The 19752-nt window shown below is 40.2% G+C and overlaps 1 protein-coding gene across 2 annotated transcripts in view; it reads left to right on the forward strand.

The window, feature by feature from the left end:
- Window positions 1-15895, forward strand: part of tln1 (talin 1) — a 101097-nt gene extending 85202 nt beyond the window's left edge. For both annotated transcript variants that reach the window (XM_042509057.1, XM_042509058.1), the window contains 6 exons: window positions 1084-1208; window positions 1589-1714; window positions 2839-2901; window positions 3694-3876; window positions 12555-12680; window positions 14345-15895. In XM_042509057.1, coding sequence (XP_042364991.1) covers window positions 1084-1208; window positions 1589-1714; window positions 2839-2901; window positions 3694-3876; window positions 12555-12680; window positions 14345-14479 — 758 coding nt within the window. In that variant the 3' untranslated portion in view covers window positions 14480-15895. The remainder of the gene's footprint in view (window positions 1-1083; window positions 1209-1588; window positions 1715-2838; window positions 2902-3693; window positions 3877-12554; window positions 12681-14344) is intronic.
- The last annotated feature ends 3857 nt before the right edge of the window (window positions 15896-19752 follow it).

The raw sequence follows: 19752 nt of genomic DNA on the forward strand, positions 1-19752 counted from the left end.
TCCACCAGCACCACTTGCACAAACCTTACTCAGCACTGTAGTAAATCTTAAATCTTAATCCTGCACCACTAGTAATAATGCTAGGGCACAGCTGGACAAAACTGCTTGCGGTGTTATTATTATTTTTATTATTATTATTATTATTATTATTATTATTATTATTATTATTATTATTGCCTTTTTGATGAAACTTTGCACACTTGCAAACTATTATATAGTGCCTAGGTAATATCAATATGATATCAATAAAAGTTTAACTTTGAAACTCCTAAAAAAAGTTTCACCATCGCTTTGAACTATAAAATGAGACAGGGGCATCTTTTTCTGCCCATTATTGTTTAGCAGAGTTAAGACACTCATGCAGAGCACACATTAACACACAGCCAAGTTATGTTTTTGGCCTTTTGGCAAGTCATCTATGGATGAAGTTCATTTCCATCCTAAATACACTTCATACTGTGTATTACTTGCAAAAACTTTACTTACAAAACATTCAGTTAAAAAAGTTTGTTGCTTGAAAAAAATAGAAGGAGAGGGAGTGTTTGTGAAGAGGTTCATTAGCCTCAAAGCTCAGTGATTCTTGGTATTTAATTAATGTAAAACGGCATCCAAAACATATAGTTGTTATTGAAACCTGACTGACTCACTCACTAGTACACACTATATATTTAAATTGATATTGTAGTAGTATTTTTGCACAATTAATTTACTGAATGTGACTCAAATTGCTTTATACTAAAAAGAAGACCAAAAAAAAAAAGAATTACAGAACAAAAATATATATAAAAATATATAATAAAAATATAGAAGCTGTGATATAAAGTGGTCCCAGGGCTTATTTATTAATTTATTTGTTTGTTGGTTTGTTTGTTTGCCATATTCAACTGTATATGTGTATGAGTAGCAGACTATTGAAATCATTTCTAAAAGATACTGAAAGCTTTAATATCATCACCATGATACCATCTTCAGCTGATAGAAGTCCTGTTGCAGAGTGTAAAATGTGGTGTGTGTGTGTGTGTGTGTGTGTGTGTGCGTGTGCGTGTGCGTGTGTGTGTGTGTGTGCGTGTGTGCGTCTTGCAGGCACAGAGTGGGTGGACCCCGAGGATCCCACCGTCATCGCAGAGAACGAGCTGTTAGGAGCAGCGGCAGCAATTGAAGCAGCTGCCAAGAAACTGGAGCAGCTGAGGCCCAGGACCAAACCCAAGGTCAGAGGGCTTTATACCGAGCAGCCGCACTCACACTGAGCCTGTTAACCTCAGCACAGGGTCACACACACACACACACACACACACACACACACACACACACACACACACACACACACACACACACACACACACACACACACACTGCTGCATGTCTCCAGGGCTGTCAGCTTCTCACACCACCGGTGATGGCTGTCCCACAGACCTCACCCTGTTGGCATTCCAAAGGTCCTCCATGTCAGAGTAGCTTTTCCTGCTGTCCTCCAGCCCTGTTCACTTTTTAAGGATGAGACCTGATTGTGTGAATGAATCTTCCTCGGATCATCCCGGCCCTATAACAGCGTGTTTATTGACTGTTGGGTTCCCTGTCTTGTTAACAGGAGGCAGATGAGAGCTTGAACTTTGAGGAGCAGATTTTGGAGGCTGCCAAGTCCATCGCAGCTGCCACCAGCGCTCTGGTCAAAGCTGCCTCAGCAGCTCAGAGGGAGCTGGTGGCTCAAGGGAAGGTATGTCTCTCTCCATCATTTGCCCCCACAAACAAGGTTATATGATCACACCTATTTCTCTGCGCCAAAAAACTGCTCATTTTGAAACACCATTGTTGTCATCCACATGAAAATGTTTGGGCACCATATGCATCACACAGAGGAACAAGCCCAAAGGAAATAAGTTGCAACATGTGTTTTTTTAAAAATTGTCCAAAAAACCTCAATATTATCATAAAGTGTTATGTTGCGTTCAAACTACCAATAACAACAAACTAGCATGACAAGCTACAATACTGTCAAGTTGCTGTTAAATGTTGCTTAAGCAGTTTTTTAACGTTGTTACACAATCACAAACATCATCTTAAGTTTGTATTTGGTCATAAAAATATCAGTGCTTATGATCAGTGCCTGAGCTGCATTTAAACATTACATTTTGCCACCCAATTGCATCCCAGTGTGTGCTACAATGCACAGAAAGCAAGCATAACTTCAGCTAAATAACACAGCACCACAGACACAAAACAAATGACACTTCAAAATAAAAGCTTTGTGCCAGAAATTCATTGGACTATAAAATACAAACTCTTTACAAACTTGACATGTTCAGAGGTCACTTGCGGTCCGTTCAGTTTGGACCTGTGACCCACTTTTGCACAGTTTGGAACCACTGTGATACCATACAATATATATATATATATATATATAATATATATATATATATATAATTTAGTTATTCTTTAATGCAACTAATTTTATTGCAAAAAGTGTGTTGCCTTTATTCCCTTGATTTAAGACCTTAATTATTTGTCCTCATCAGTGCTGTCCCATTCCTGTTTTCCCCATAATTATTTCTTTTATTAAATGAGCACAGTTTTAATACAGTACAATTTATTTTCAGATGTTACATAATCACTGTTTCAAGAAATCAAATTTTGCTTCCGTCAGCCTTCTTTACTTTGTACTTTCATTTGTTCTGCTTGAGCGAAACAGAAGACTCCATCACCTACATGAGATTTTTTTCTCCTTTTCTTCCCAAAACCAGCATCCTGTTTCCACACTCACCATATTTTTGATATCCATGAATGCTTTGGCTACACAGGTTATAGACTGATGATTCTGAGCCAGTTCTTCTGTCATTTCAGGTGGGAGCGATCCCAGCCAATGCCGTGGATGATGGACAGTGGTCTCAGGGACTCATTTCAGCTGTAAGTCTTTTCCTTCAAGATTTATTTAAGAACATTTCAAAATTAGGTAACACTTTCTATAAACACTAAGGGCAAATGCCCCAATGGCTAACTTAGCTTGTAGATAGCCTGTTTGGGATGGGGGCAGTGGTTAGGGCTTGCCATATAGCATATAGCATACTCCCTGAGGATTTCAAAGGCTGCAACAGTTTCAGTTCTGTTTTTTTCCTTTTTGAAGCGAACAATCTTGCAAGTAGTGACCCTGCAAGATCCCAAACTTTGCAAGAGCTGATGCTTTGACTAAAAACTCTCTTACTTCAGACAGGTTACTTATGATGCTGCATAGATCTTAGAAATGCATGAAATGGTGTTACACTTTACGTAACACCAACAATGAAACATTATGATGAAGTGTGCATGATTATTAATGCATCAATATGTATCTCACTTATCTTAATATATGCAATGATAACTTGTGATACTGAATGGGCTATTATATCGCACTATGAGTCCTTGCTACAGTTGATGTTGGTGTTGTGTTGTTTGTGTGTATAGGTGAGTATAGGTATTTATAATGCATTATAAGCCCCATCAGTCAACCTCCAGTTTTTAACTGGTCAAGGGCATCCATAACTGTTGATATAGTGCATTAGTAAGAATGATGTGTGTTTATGAGTGTAGTCATAAAGCATTATGAATGCATTACAGTTCACTATGAATGTGCACATAATGCATTTCAGATGTTGTCTTCATAGAAAGTGTTACTCAAAGTTACAAGTAAAGCATGTTACTGTTGATGCCCTGACTCCTCAGGCTCGAATGGTTGCAGCAGCCACCAACAACCTGTGTGAGGCCGCCAACTCTGCGGTGCAGGGACATGCCAGCGAGGAGAAGCTCATCTCTTCAGCCAAGCAGGTGGCAGCCTCTACTGCTCAGCTGCTGGTGGCCTGCAAGGTTAAGGCTGACCAGGACTCCCAGACCATGAAGAGGCTCCAGGTACGCACTGCATCCTAATGTCTGTCAAGCTGCACTATTGCACGTGACCTTAGTCAGTCAACCCTAGAGGACAAAACTCCAGCAACGCTTGTTGTATTCAACTTCATCAATAGACCAGCGCTTGTGACATTAATCAGTGTCAGTGTGACAGCCACAAGCAGAAAGGGGCTGGTCTTTACACTTTTTCTTTCTCCACTCACCTTCAAAGTAGGAGCTGAAACTCCTCAAGGCTAATTTATGCTCAAGATTCAGAGATGGACTGAGCCTCCTACTTGTATTCTGTTTTTGTCTGCATCTGTGCATGTTTTCTGGAAGCTTACAGATACAGACAAAACAGAGCAGTACCAGTGGAGAACAAGTTCTCATCTCAACTCGTCACATGATGCCGCTCTATCAGTGACCTTCAGTGTCTATTTATGATATTCTAGGTATCCTTCTTCATCAGCTCATTACGCGGATGCCGTTTACGATGATGTCAACAAATCCATATGGTGGGATGAAGCAGCACTGTCCTGATGTCTACAAAACAGTGTGGACTGTCACGATGGTTAAGATTAGGACACAAAGTCACAGATGGTTAGGTTTATGCAAAAGAGGCACATGGTAAGGTTTAGAAAAAAACACACATACATCCACACAGGAAGCTAAATCGGGACTCCCACACGAAAGTCTGTTGTTTAAAGGATTCATCCACCTCCCCACCCACCTGCCCTATAAGCACTCTCCTGCACCTTATATTAAGTTATATTAAGTTGTTATCAGCAGCGTTATGACCTGAGGTTTTCCTTCAGCATTTCATGAGCACACAATCAGTTTCACCTGGCTGTGTTCTCAAGTGATGCCACCGGTGCTCGTTGCATGTAGACGTTGCCGGTGACATCTGGCTGACCTCCAGCATATCATAACAACGGCACAGGTTCTGCCTGACCGTGTTCTGATCTGACGCCATCCAGCCACATTCCTGTTGGACGCGGAAAGTGCTGAAAGCACTAACAGAGCGGCGCTAATTGACGAGTTCAGAGTGAGAATGGGCCGGTGTAGGGAAAAGACAAAGCAATTTAAATACTGTTGGAAAAGAACAAATTGGTGATATATAATAATATATGATAATATATAATGAAAGTAGTGAAAATAATTCTCTGTCCACCTGTCGGGATTTATTTAATGGCCTCAGAGAACATGCCGTCAGTGCTGCCTAAGTTTAAAGGTACATTATTACGACCCGTTATTTGAAACTTTTGACTCCGCTCTCTAGTGCCATCTATTGGCTGAATCTGTGCCAGCAAAAAGTACACATGAAAGTATGAGGACAGTGATGGTTATGTCTATTTTAGTATGTAAAGGGAGTATAAATTACCCTCACCCTGCTCCTGTAAACAAATGTCACAAGACAGAAGGTGGTATTAATCGATGAAGATGACTTTATTCACCTGTAGTTTGGTTCACTGATGAGGGTGCACTGGATTTTCACTCTGACTTATTACAAATGCACCAGCAGGAGTAAATATGACATCATGTGGTCTGACATGCGACTCCTTATTGGACAGTTTTAGAGATGTCACCATGCATCGTCACTGACTCATACAAATCCAGTTGCTGTGACTGTCATGCTATGGTGTGTGTGTGTGTGTGTGTGTGTGCGTGCGTGTGTGTGTGTGTGTGCGTGTGCGTGTGCGTGTGCGTGTGCGTGTGCTAACATGTATTATCATGGTTACCAAATGATCTTACACAGGCTGAACATCACTCATGCAGATAGCCTACAGATCCCTATCTTAACAGTTGGTCATTAGCAGATGGATTTCAGAGTGGTATAGCAGAGACATTCATGGTAAAATCTGATATGTACGATCACACAGTCCTGCGGCTGTTCTGCCTGAAGTTTACAACACAAACACACACCACCAGAGAACCCACAGTGACTGACATCTTTCACACCAGCTTAAATTAACAAATCCAAACAGGCCAATGCAGCAGAGTTAGTTTGAATTTGAACTATCAGGTTGAGAGTGAAAACCCACTAGATATTCTTACAGCTGTGAATATAATGTGGCACCATCTTTTGGCCAATCAAAGTGGAAAAGGACAGCAGTTTTTCCTCACAGCAAAGACAGTGGCTGATGTATCCTACACATTTGAACAGTTGGACTCATTCCTATGTGACAGCTGTAACCCTGTTTCTCACTGTTAGAGACTCAGTCTGCAGTGCAATTTATACACTTCACTGATGAACCACAGACACTGAATTAAGTTACATTACATCCCTTGGGGAAAAAGGGATTTCAGTTTCAGTTTCACTTCTCTGTTGGTTGGTATCATGGATGTATTAAGAGATGTGGATACAGCATTGGCAGGTATTGTCCATTCCTATGAAAGCTGTTCAGTGGCACATGAAGCCAAAATAAGTCGGTTTCTGTGGTATGAAATTACCCAGATGATCTGCACTGCTCTGGTATCATTGGGTCCATAGAGCCTGCACACTAGAGACTAATGCCAGAAGAGCAGGCGATTTTGGGTGTAGTGCTTCGCTAACTCATAGGAAAGGATCTAACCTTGCTGCTCTTGCAGACCTTCCAGATGTTATCAGACCAAATTGATGAAATCTTGATAGTGAAACAAGTTGTTTTGCAGGGGTTGTGTTGCTCAAAAAAATGTATCCACTGGTTTACAGACGTGTCTTCCTGTTTGTAAGTCAGTGGGAAAATGTCTTTTTGGGCTGCATGACATCTCAAGACAGACCTGAGAGTTGAAATCACACAGTTTGGGTTTGCACGACTCGTTGACAATAAGGGAACTACACTATAACAGCAAACTGATCATTTAAATGACCTCAGTATTTTGCATAATACTACATAAGCAGACTCTTCCCTTTTTCCCAAAAATATGACAAAAATAAAGGCAAGGAATCTGTGTTAGTTACCATGGCAACAAAGTTTGTTTGAACTTGAGCCATTTTCCCAAGACTTAAAATCCAGGGTCAGTTCCAAAGTTAGCTCCCCAACCCTTTAATCCCACCTCGTTACCCTGACATTTGATAGTGAGGTGTGTGGCTGAGGCACAGTGAGACGGGGGTCCTCGTGCATACGTCTGATGCAGACCTATAGTACCTGCTGTGAGAACAATAGTCACATCACAACATTAGTCACTCTGCAACAGCTGAGCGTGTTGGATAGTCTATTAATAGGCGGAGTGTTTAGGGTTACAGGTGAGCTGCGTGATCTGCTCAGCTGCTACATCAGGATTAGTGGGCTCTATATTTAGGACAGGTAAGAGTACTCATACACACTGCTGCATTTCATTATTTTAAAGGGCTACTCCCTTTATGATCCAAAAACACTATAACTTACATTTCCCATAAAGCAATTGATCTGGTAAGAGCCGACATATTTCAAACTTCACACCTGCAGTTTGTAACTCAAGTCTTTTGATAGAAACTTCCAGTCTCTCAGCCTAAACTGAGTTAGCCCTGATGACATCACAAGACATGACCTGACATCATAAGTATTATTTTATGAGACACAGCAGAAAGTATACATGATGAAAAGTAAGATCACCTTTATTTGCAGAAGTAGTGGCTTTTAAAAAGCAGTTTGTGCAATGAAAGTGCACAGAGAGCATTGATTGACTGATGGGAATAATGTGGCCCACAGTGAGTGATGTGACCTTCATGTGTAACTGATGCGGTCAGTCTCAAGACATAACAGAAACTACAAGTATCTCCTGTCAGCTCATCCACCCAAAACGAGTATATTTAAGGCTGTGTGTGTGCTCGCTGTGAGCACATCAGGCTGCCCAAGCCATCTCATATTCTCTGATCCAATCAGCAGTGGCTTATCTCCTCCTCTTCTGGGCCTGCAGCTGCCACCACAGTAATTCCCATACATTTATGTCTACAGGAGCTCTGGAAACAATCCACCAATCCACCCAGGGCACCACAAGTGGAAACATTAGCCCTGATCTATGATTACACCAGCAGCATTTGCTCACTTCACTCTTTGCCATGGTGCTTTTTAAGGTTGTAATTATTCAGTGTTGAGTTATGTGCAGACTCTCAACTCAATGTGTGAATATCTGATTGAAGGTGTCTGTGTGGGGGGTTCCTGAGGGCAGCAGGAGGGTCAGGGCAACAACTGGCTTATGTACTGTGTTACCAGTTGATTTGTTGCCACCCACAATAATGCAGTATTATTGAACACAAAGGCTGGACCCAAATATTGGGCTTTGACAGGAATGATCATTTTCCCCAACGGGTTATTAAAGGGTTTATTGAGTGAGTCGAGCCATTTACATGTTGTGAGAGTAGCATTGGAATGCTAACATGTGTGCCGCCCTGCAGCTCACCCTGAGTGGAGCTCTGCCCTGAAGCACAGAGCAGGTGGATTTTAACATCTTTCATATTGAGGACACTTATCATTTCAGACACACAGAGAGTTTTTAACTTCACAAACTATTAAGTGTCAAAACTGCTTTGAAGCAGTTGGAGGCAGCTGGGCTCTCTCTCACATAACACTGAAGCTCTGTAATGCATGGTGTCTCTCTCACCTGAAATGCTGAAACCGTTGGGGGTCAGTATCCCATCTCTCCCTCAACTCCCCCTCATCCGTGAAGTGCACAGTCTCTCCCTCACACACCTGACGGTGAAGCTCTGGACTGTCATCACCGTGCTGTAATTATCCATCAGTTGCAGCCGCTGCACAGCCGGCACAGTCTTCATCATTATCCTCTCGCAGCAGCAGTGGGAAGCATACCCACACTTTCCAGTGTTGAAATCCCAGTTGAAATCTGCAGGATAACAGCTAGTTAGATAAATAAACAAGGTTTCATTGTGAAGTGTTCAAGGACAGCTCAGTAAATTGACTATTAGGCAAAGGAAAATAAAATGTCATCATGATGTGTTCAAATGTAACATCAAGAAAAAATCAAGTTATTTTTTTGCGAGAAATTAATTAATTAATTTCTACAGTTGTTTGGTTGAGACATTTGTTTTCCCAGCAAATAAAATAGATAGAAGGGATGGAATTACAACCTATTTAACACCCTATCATGAGCTCTACTCGTCTTGTAATACTTAATAAAACTACAAATGCCAAGATTTTTCAAAGTTAATATTTATATTAAAATTAAAAAAAAAAAAAAAAAAAGTTGCCTCATCTTTCCACTAAATAATAGAAGTGTAATAGTGGTATCGATAAAGACTCCATAATGGTATCAATATAGATAAAAATCCCCATCTCTAGATGCTTTTGTAGTTTTACAGATGAAATCCATCACAGACACAGTGAGTTCATTGATGTCATCAGTGACGGTGATGTTGGTGTCCTGAATTGTGCCTCAGATTGTTTTGTATGGCAAACTGCAGTGTGGCCTCTGATTGGCCAGCACATCTCCAGGTCTCACGTGTCACTGGTGGCATGCGTCTTTCTTTGTTTACATATTTTGATGTTGGCAAAATGGCCACACAGTCGCTCTTCCCAAATGGAGGTGGCAGTTGTGCTCTGTAGCGGCCTCTGAGCAGTGCATCACAGTGATCCAGAGAAATCCTCATGAATCCTGGTCTGCAGTAGTTGGGTGGCAGTTCAATGAAATGTGAGCCGTTCACTTGCTGATGAAAACTGTGCTGATTTAAACTGATAATTGACCAAAAACTCTGTCAGAGCTGCAGGGAGGTATGATGGGATGTTCCTGGATCTGAGTGGATTTTTGAGTGTGTGAAAGGACATGTTGAGTTCAAACCGTGTGTTTAGTTGCTCTTTGACAATGGATTTGATGAGATCATCCTCCTGGGACCTCCGGGGAGCAGCGCTGTGACAGTCTCAGTTTAGTGTGTGTCGTGTGTGTCCAGTACAGGTGTTGAGGGGAGCTTCACAGTGTTATGTCGTATGTCAGGGCTAGACTAACAGTAACATTCCAGCCAAAGATAAACCAGTGGAGGAGATTCACGGATGTGTGTGTGTGACTGTGCCGTGCTCTGCCAGCTCAGTGTCTGATTTCAGCCCACGGAGCCGCAAAAGGAGAAAACTCCTCTTTGTTGGAGTCGAGCTGCCCAATGAGACGAATGTTTGGCTTTGAGCGGAGCTGAGCAGGCTGCTCCTTGTTGCCTTTTACAGTGATTCTCAGCCTCTGAGCAGGAAAAAAAACCTGTTATGGTTTTGGCTCTGAGTGCTGCTGTAAGTTCTTTTTTTCCTTTCCTGGAGTTGATGTTCACAAGAAGCACAGCTGATGTGTCTTCTGTCTCAAGTCTGCACAAGTCTGTTTCTACAGAAAACTGAATCACAGTCCACAGTTAGAAATGTTAGACATCTGGAAAGCATTGCCTTTAGAATTCACCTCATTTTCCCTTCATTCTTTGTACTTTGATAAAAACAATCTTATTTCAGGTTCCACTAGGAAGCTCCAGACGGAGCCAGTAAAAGGAACTTTTTTCAGTTTCATTTTTTTCTATTTATGTTTCAACAACTTATACAGTAGCATTTAGAATCTTACCTACAGGTGTTTTTAACATTTGCTTGTTGTTGTTTTTTTAAAGTTGTCTCCACTTCATTGTAATAGCCCATACATCATTTCACAATAATGGAATCAAATTGAAGAAGTTAGATAATAATAATGGTAAATGGTAAATGGACTGTACTTGTATAGTGCTTTTCTGGTCTTTTCGACCAATCAAAGCGCTTTCACACTACATTTTCACATTTAGTCATTCACTCACACATTCACACACTGGTGGCTGAGGCTACCGCACAAGGTGCCACCTACTAGGTAGTAACCATGCATAACATAAGCATGCACACTCCAATGACGCGGCATCTGGAGCAATTTGGGGTTCAGTATCTTGTCCAAGGTCACTTCTACATGTTGCCTGGAGGAGCTGGGGATTGAACTGCTGACCTTCTGATTAGAACTCTATCTCTGAGCCACAGTCGCCTGAGATAAAAGTAATAGTAATAATAGTAACAACAACAACAATAATAACAACAACAATTATGAGGGGAAAAAAGAAGCAGCCTAAAGAAAACCTCACAAAACATTTTAGCTTAAAGAACAGAGAGATACATTACAAAAAAGATAATAATAATAATATTAAACAAAAGTAATGAAGCAAGAAGTAAAGAAAAACCTCACAAAACACAAGCTTAAAGAACAGAGGGATGAATAATAAAAGAAAGTTAGAGAGGGGGTCGGGGTCAGGAGAGGGAGTTGTGTGGGAATGTGTGTAGTGATGTAAGTGTAAGAGTATGTGTAATGACACAGGATGAATCTGTTCAGAATGTGCTGGAGAGACGAGCTCACTTCACTGTAATAACAGGCGAGCAGGGCTCCACCTCCAGCAGTTTATGAAGTACCTTAAAGACACTCCGGAGTAACAGAACAAATATCTTATCCAAAATTGACTTTGGCTCAGAATATTACTGGAGTAAAAGTCTGAAAGTATCTGATATTTAATGTGCTGAAATATCAAAAGTAATTTTATGATATTAAATGTACTTAAGTATTTAAAGTAAAAGTACAAGCAAATGCTTTTCTTGAAAAAGCAAGCCGTCAGAATTCTGAGGAAGTTCATTTCTTTATAACATGTACACCACCTTGAAAATAAAGCCTACATTACACCTGAGGTAAAAAGGAAGCCTTTCACACAACTAAAAGGATTTAACCCTTTAACACCTGGATTTACATGTGTTTGTTGTGCTGCATTCAGATACCTTAAGGAGCATTTAAACCTGATGACATTGGTTCGATTTCTTTCAAAACACAGGAAAAAACACTTAATAAGCAAGTAGACAAAAAATGTGCAGCAAACTAAAAAAACTGTAAAAGGTGACAAGGCAATGATAGAAAATTAGCAGGGGGATTATTAGATATGTTTAGAAAAGGTGGAAAAATGTACAGAAAACTATTTTTTGAATTCTCTTAATCATCACCTTCTTGTCCGCTTGTCCGGTTTCGAGTCGCGGGGGCAGCTGCCTAAGCAGGGAAGCCCAGACTTCCCTCTCTTGGCCACTTTGTCCAGCTCTTCCCGGGGGATCCCGAGGCGTTCTCAGGCCAGCTGAGAGACATAGTCTCTCCTAATTAGATGCCTGAGCCACCTCATCTGGCTCTTCTCAATGCGGAGGAGCAGCGGCACTGGAGCAGGGGGTACTCTGAGCCCCTCCCGGATGACCGAGCTTCTCACCCTATCTCTAAGGGAGAGCCCAGCCTCCCTACGGAGGAAGCTCATTTCGGCCGCTTGTACCCACAATCTTGTTCTTTTGGTCACTACCCAAAGCTCGTGACCATAGGTGAGGGTAGGAACGAAAATCGACCGGTAAATCGAGAGCTTTGCCTTTCGGCTCAGCTCCCTCTTCACCACGACAGATCGGTGCAGACGCTTTCCTCACTCGTGAACAAGACCCCGAGGTAGCGCTTCACAACCGGCTGTGAACCGATTCAGTGAGAGCTGAAGGTCACAGTCTGATGAAGCCAACAGGACCACATCATCTGCAAAAAGCAGCGACCCAATCCTGAGGTTTCTTTATGAGATATTTCAAATTATGTTACAGAACAAGCAAGAGTAGGTTTTTTTTAGCACTTTCTTGAGGTTTTTTAAATTTATTTTTTTTTGTTTGTTTTGTAACTTTTCTTTTCTTATTTTATATGATTGCCATTGTGTATAAACTTTTTATTTTGAACCCTGTGTGTTTCTCCAGGCTGCAGGAAACGCTGTGAAGAGAGCCTCTGATAACCTGGTGAAAGCAGCACAGAAAGCCGCGTTTGATGCTCAGGATGACCAAGCTGTGGTGGTCAAGAGTAAGATGGTGGGAGGTATCGCTCAGGTGAGTGAAAGATCCCAAACACACATCAGGAGCAAAAGTATAGCCACCTAATTACCTACGTACTCATATACCAGCTTAGAGTAAATACAGATATTAAAAACCAGTGATATGAATAATAAAAATACATATTAACATAAAATTAATTAGATGCAAAAATATAAAATGTGTATTTTTTATGTAATTAAATGAAAAAAAGGGTTTTAAAATAACCCACTTTGGAGGTTTACTGAAGAAAACACACTGGACACAATTTGTAGATTTATGCTCTCTTGTTTGTATTTTCAAACAGTTTCTTTATTTTTACAAAGGAGAAAAGGCTTTTACAGTCTAATATGTGTTCACACTTAGCGCGATGCGAGCATTTTGCGCAATGAGTTTACATACAAAGCTGATGTATGGGTGCGAATAAGCGTGAATTCACGCCGGGTGATGTGATGGATGCAATGGATGCTTTGGATGCGACACGATGGATGTAAAAACACGGAATTTGTGTCTTCACGTCCATTACGCAAGTTGAAATCCTGCGATAGCCTATCAGCATGAAGATCTAGCTGAGATTTTCCTGACGTTACTGAGATCCAGGAATGAAGGATAAACTATATCTCTGTCTGTGGACACACGGAGCTTACCTCAGCGCCACTGCTGTACAGAGACAGAATAAATAAGGACCTGACAGACTCAGAGATCAGCAAATAAAGCTATAAAATTACACTGTAAGCTCTGAGAATACACCTGTCTGTGTAAGCTACTTTTGTTGAGTTGCTTCTTAGCAAAACGCTCTGAGTGATTTAAGTTGGTCTTGTATTGTTGAAAGTAAACAATGGAGGATGTGTAATGTGCTGCCGTAAAAGTCTGTTAATAATAGAGTGGTTGTTTTTCCTTCAGATTTGGCACAAATGTGAACTTCGTGAATGATTTGATTAGTATTTAGTGTTCAAAGGTCAATGTGTCCTTTCATACGTCGCATTCTCATGAACGCCATATCTGAAGATGGCCTTAAGGGAGTTTACTCCGATTTGGCACAAACATCGATTTGGACTTCAGACTGAACTGATTCAATTTTGGTGGTCAAAGGACAAGGTCACTGTGACCTCACAAAACATGGTTTTGGCCAAAACTTCAGAATATATATGCTGATAATCAAACAATTTTACACAAATGTCTAATAGGATGAAATGATGAAGTGATGACATTTTATATCCTAAAGGTCAAAGGTCAATGTCATTGTGACATCATAATATTCTGCACACACACTTGTCAGACCATTATTTGATGTTATTCCACAGGGACAGAGAGGGAGACATTTGGTGACACTAATCTGTTAATTGTGTTGATTGTAAAGATCTTTTGTGCTGTCAGGGGGAAGATGTGTGTGATAAAAACTGTAACTGCAACCTGACTGGTGTACAAAGGCGTACAGTAATTCTAGATTGTTTTGGAAATGTGATAAAAAAGACTCTTAACACTCTTAATGTAACAAGTGTCTCTCAGTTGAGCCCGTGCATCCCAGTTTGGCAGGTCAGGGAATCCAAAGCTTGACCTGCCTCATCTAGTTTCTGATCTCAAGCTGCTAACAATAAGGGTTTTGGCATTCAGCAAGTAGTCAGTTGTTGTATTTAGCCTTTAGTTTGGTCAGTGTGCTAACAGGCTGTTCTGTGTTGCAGATCATCGCTGCTCAGGAGGAGATGCTGCGGAAAGAAAGGGAGCTGGACGAGGCCAGGAAGAAGCTGGCCATGATCAGACAGCAGCAGTACAAGTTCCTCCCCTCAGAGCTGCGGGAGGACGGCCAGGAGCAGTGAGAAAGTGCGTGTGTGTGTGTGTGTGTGTGTGAGTGAGTGTGTGTGTGTGTGTGTGTGTGTGTGTGTGTGTGTCCGTGTCCATCAGTAATAGAGTGGTGAGCTTTGGAATGCTCAGGACCTTCCCCCAGCAACATGTAGAGAGAGGAGGCTTCATGCTTCACAGTGATGGAGCAGGATGGTTTTTATCAAACTGTTTCTGTATTTAAGTTTGAAAGTCAAAAGTGTAGTGATGATCATGAATTTTGATAATACAGAAATATATGTATGCCTTAGTCCTCACTGAGGTATCTGCGCTTCTGACTATATATGATCATATACTTTTCAATATATCTGGTGCTTTTTTTCTCCTTTGTATCTTAATGGCCTGCCATCCTGCCAGTAAATTCTGCCCGCCTTCACTGTCAGAACGTGACTGTTAGAAGTCAGAGATATGAAGGCAGGCACAATTTAGGCTTCTATGCAAACTATGCGTAATCTATGCAAATTTTCTATGGAGATGTTTTTTTTGTGTGTGTGAGCAAGTTCTGAGGCAAAGAGACACAATGTCTCAGTGATAGTTCATTGTGAAGCAGAGGTGTGTGGTGACAGTGATGATAGTCAGCGCGTTACATGTCGCACTGTTTCAATCTGAAATAAAGACAATGAAATTAAATGTAGATTTAAATTTGGAGAAATTAACTTTGCAATGGAACAAATCAGAAAAACATTATTTTTCTAAAGATTGAGCTATGAAATGTATTAAAACGGAATGGTTGAATAAGTGGCTGTCTTAGTAAAAGTTTCTCGTGTAAGTATTTTGACATAAGCAGCTCCAGTATTTTGGCCTGGGTTAGATTAGAAGACTTGTTTGTGTAAAGATTATAAAGCCATATATTTAACTTCAAGACATTTGACATCATATTGACTGTATTTTGGTGTTTAATAACTAGCTGCAGTAACATGTTATTTGTGCCAATATCAGTGCCTGACGCACCGTACAATCCCATGATGCCTGTCTACATGATGTTTTGTCCACCTAATGCTTTCCTGTTAGAGTTCAGGGTATTTGTCATTACTAAGGGCCTAATGTGAGCTCATGCTTTGTTTCCACTATATCAGTGCTTCTTAAGTGCCTTCATATCATTTTTTAAGAATTATAAACTGTTCATATTTTACCCTCTAGATGCACTTCACTCATAACTCCTTTCAATAATTTATCAGAACCTGATTGAAATCCACCCTCGCACCACATTTTCTCCTCCATCATCTTTGTAGAGCGATCATGGCACAGCTAGAGCAGCATGCCTCCTATAAAGATGACTGTAATCATGCAAAGCCTTTTGTCTTTTGCTCACATTTTGACTTCATTTCCAGCAGCACCACCTCATGGGTACTGTAACAGAGATTTATATTCAATAAAGCCAGTTTTCTGTGAAACTGTTGACATGCATTTCTTCACATTTTCATGTGCACCTTTTTCACCCTGTTGACAAAAAGGAGGGGGGGGGGGGGGGGGCTCCTCCACAATACTTTACTCACAGTTATAGTCATATAGAGCTATATAGAGCCTGTCTAATACAGACACAGATAAAAGTACATGTTGAACTATATTTTTACATGTAAGTGTTTATAGCAACACAATTTGCTGATAATCATACATCAAAAATAATGAAGTGATGACATTTTATATCCAAAAGGTAAAAGGTCATCTTCACTGTGAAATCATAATGTTCTGCACAGACACTCATCAAGCCGTTATTAAATGTCATATCTCAGCAACAGAAGGGGAGACATCTGCTCAGATACTGAATCAGTGACACTAATCTGTAAAGGGAGGTGATTTTAGAGATGTTCTGTGCTGCCTGTAAACTGTAAGAGAAACTGAGTGGTGCATGCAGCCATACAACCAGGAGGCAATCTTTGTACTTATTCCTATATGAATCTTTAGGGCCTTCTGGAATATTACACACACAAAAAACTCTTCAAAATCAGACTAGAAAAAATATTCTACATTAATATGATTTTCTATTGTCGGAGTTGTTTTTTTTGTTTTGTTTTTTACAGTCATCAGTGCTCATAATAAATATCACGTATTCATTAATTCTCAGAAATTAAACCTTTAAATGCCAGATTGTTGTCACAATGCCACTATTTTTTAGAAGAAAAATATATAATTATTTACTTATTTACTTTTGATCACAGCCTGGGATATGTCAGGGATTAGCAGCAACATTGAATGTGACAGTGCACCTAGTGGAAATTGCATTGAACATTAACAGCACACTAAACTGAGGTGGAGGAGACATCGATAAAGAGATATAATAAGGTTATAATGCTGCAGTTATGGTCAAATGCAAGATAAGTTCAGCTAGCCCACAACAGTGTTAATGATGTTTATGACAGTACACCTGCGCAAGCCTGGAAGATGCATAAGACCTGCTGATTTCACTGTAGTCCCACATCATCTCCCCGTTTTAGTGACATCCTTCTATTTTTCTTTCTTTTGTCTTTTTTAAACTTTGAGCACAAAATTAAGTTATTTGTCAAACAATATTTAATGAACAGTGTGGTTACTCAAAATTGTCAGGATACGATGAAAAATATGAAAAATCAATATAAATGACAAAATACACCCTCTTTATGACAGGGCCTCAGGATCAGGAAATAAATAAGGACTCATGTTGTCATTGTGCTTTAGGAGAGCAAGTTCCCATACTGTAGAACAAAGTTACAAGTAATCAAATTGCCACAAACCAAAAAGCCACAAATGATCCTGGGGCTTTACGGTCCCTTCGGGATCTGGGATTTTTTTCCCTTTTTAACAGATGGGCAGTGGAAACAGAGAGAAGAGAGAAGGAAATGCTGACTTTGATCCACAGCTCAATTTCTGTCTCCTACATTAACTACACTCTGCTCTCTTATTCCCACTGCTTTTTATGGAACTTTTTCTGTCATTTGCATTTAAACTCAAGGACTTTTACTCAACTACTGCACCAGTGGTGCTATCTAACAAAGTAATAATAATGTATTACAGTACTTAGGTATTTTTTTGAAATATTAATACTTTACTTTTACATTTCTGTCAACTTTCACTTTTACTCAACATTTCCTAAATAATGTGTACTCTTTCTCCATTACGTTTCCTCTAAGTATTTCAGTTACTTACAACAAAATAGGAAAGAAGGGGAGGAAGAGAGGAGGAGAGGAAGGGACAAATGAAGGAATGATAGGGAAGGCAAAAAAAATGATATTTACTTTAAATAATTTAAGTTGATTAAACAAACTTGTTTTTCTTCAACTGTAATGTACACAAGGAGGTGTATGTTATGAAGAAATAAACTTCATAATTCTCAGCATTCTGACTGTTTGCTTTTTTATTAACAGCATACATTTTACTTTAAATACCTTCGTACATTTAATATCATGAAATTAATTTTGATATTTAAGAACAGTAAAATCAGATACTTAACTTTTAGATACTTGACTTTTACTCAAGTAATATTCTAATAGGTGACTTTAACTACCAAAGACATTTTCTGCTAAAAAAAAAAATCTGATCTTCTTCTCAAGTCTGGTTTCAGGTACTTTATCTACCACAGTACTGTGCTGCACATATTTGAAGTACTTGTATTTTCATTTCATGCTACCTCCAGTCTTCTATATTTCAAAGAGTATAGTTGACTTATTATTCTAATTATTAACCTCATTACTTGTAAAGAAGTATTTTCATGAGAAAAAGAATTGCCAACTTTTTAAAAAAACATTGATGTCTGTTTCTTTCTCTCTTTTTTTTCCCTCAAAAACAGGGGGTGTTTCCCCCCCTGTTTTCTTTATAGATTTTTCTGCATTAGGTATTTTTACTTTTATTATTTTAACTATATTTTACTTACTTACTTTTACTTAAGTGGCAATACAGGTATTTTACTTGTAACAGAGTATTTTCACAGTGTGACATGAGTACTTTTACTAGGGTAAAGATACTTCTGCTATCACTGCATGTACTTTAGTTAAATTTCTGAATACTCCCTGACCACAGTTAAGACTGTTTGTACTTTTTAGGAGGAAAGTGCACTGTGAAATGTGACAAGTTGATTTTGCCAAAAAAAGTGAAGATTGATTGCCTTTAAAAAGGAAAGTAAATATAGATATTAATCTTAATATATGTTTACCTAATTTCTAACTAAGGCAATCAATCTTCACTTTTTTTGGCAAAATCAACTTGTCACATTTCACAGTGCACTTTCCTCCTAAAAAGTACAAACAGTCTTAACTGTGGTCAGGGGGTATTCAGAAATTTAACTAAAGTACATGCAGTGATAGCAGAAGTATCTTTACCCTAGTAAAAGTACTCATGTCACACTGTGAAAATACTCTGTTACAAGTAAACTTAACAAATAGGTATTAAGTAAACATAAATTAAGTCTTCTAGTTATATGTACTTTTTTACTTTGTTATGGTGAAGTCTTTCCTCAGAAAAATCCTACTTAAACCACCCCCCCCCATCCCCCCCACCCCTAATATCCCCCCAACCCCCCCCCACCCCCCCCCCCCCCCTAAACTCCCCCCCCCTTTACCCCCCCCCCCAAAAACCCCCTCCCCACCCAAAACACCCCCCCCCCCCCCCCCCCCCAATCCCCCCCCCCCTAACCCCACCCACCTCCCCCCCCCCCCCCCCTTTACCCAACCCCCCCTCCCCCCCAACCCCCCCCCCCCTCCCCGAGCATATACAAGTATCCCCATATACCCAACCCCCCCCCCCCCCCTCCCCCCCCACCCCCCACCCGTCCCTACCCAACCCATAAAGTTTTTTTTATTCACCCCCACCACCCCCAGACACAAACCCACCCCCCCCGCCACCACCCTTACAAAACCCCTCCCCCCCCCAACCACTACCCCCCCCCCCAACCCCCCCCCCCCCCCCCCCAATCCACCCCCCCCCCCCCCCCCCCCCCCCCCCCCCCCCCCCTATATATATATATATATATATATATATATATATATACAGTATATATCACAGTAAACTTGGTTTATTTAAGTTGCTAAAAATTGGAAAGATTGATTTAATTAAACTTAACTTTAATTTAATTAATAAAAATTAAACTTAACAAATAGGTATTAAGTAAACATAAATTAAGTCTTCTAGTTATATGTACTTTTTTACTTTGTTATGGTGAAGTCTTTCCTCAGAAAAATCCTGAATTTGGTTGTATTATGGAGTGTTACCTTTGCTGTGTCTCAGGTGGAGAGCTGACGCGTCTGAATGTGATTTATTCCCACATGCTGCAGACAGACGT

This window comes from Plectropomus leopardus, chromosome 20 (assembly GCF_008729295.1).
Source record: "Plectropomus leopardus isolate mb chromosome 20, YSFRI_Pleo_2.0, whole genome shotgun sequence".
In the NCBI taxonomy this organism is placed as follows: Eukaryota; Metazoa; Chordata; class Actinopteri; order Perciformes; family Serranidae; genus Plectropomus; species Plectropomus leopardus.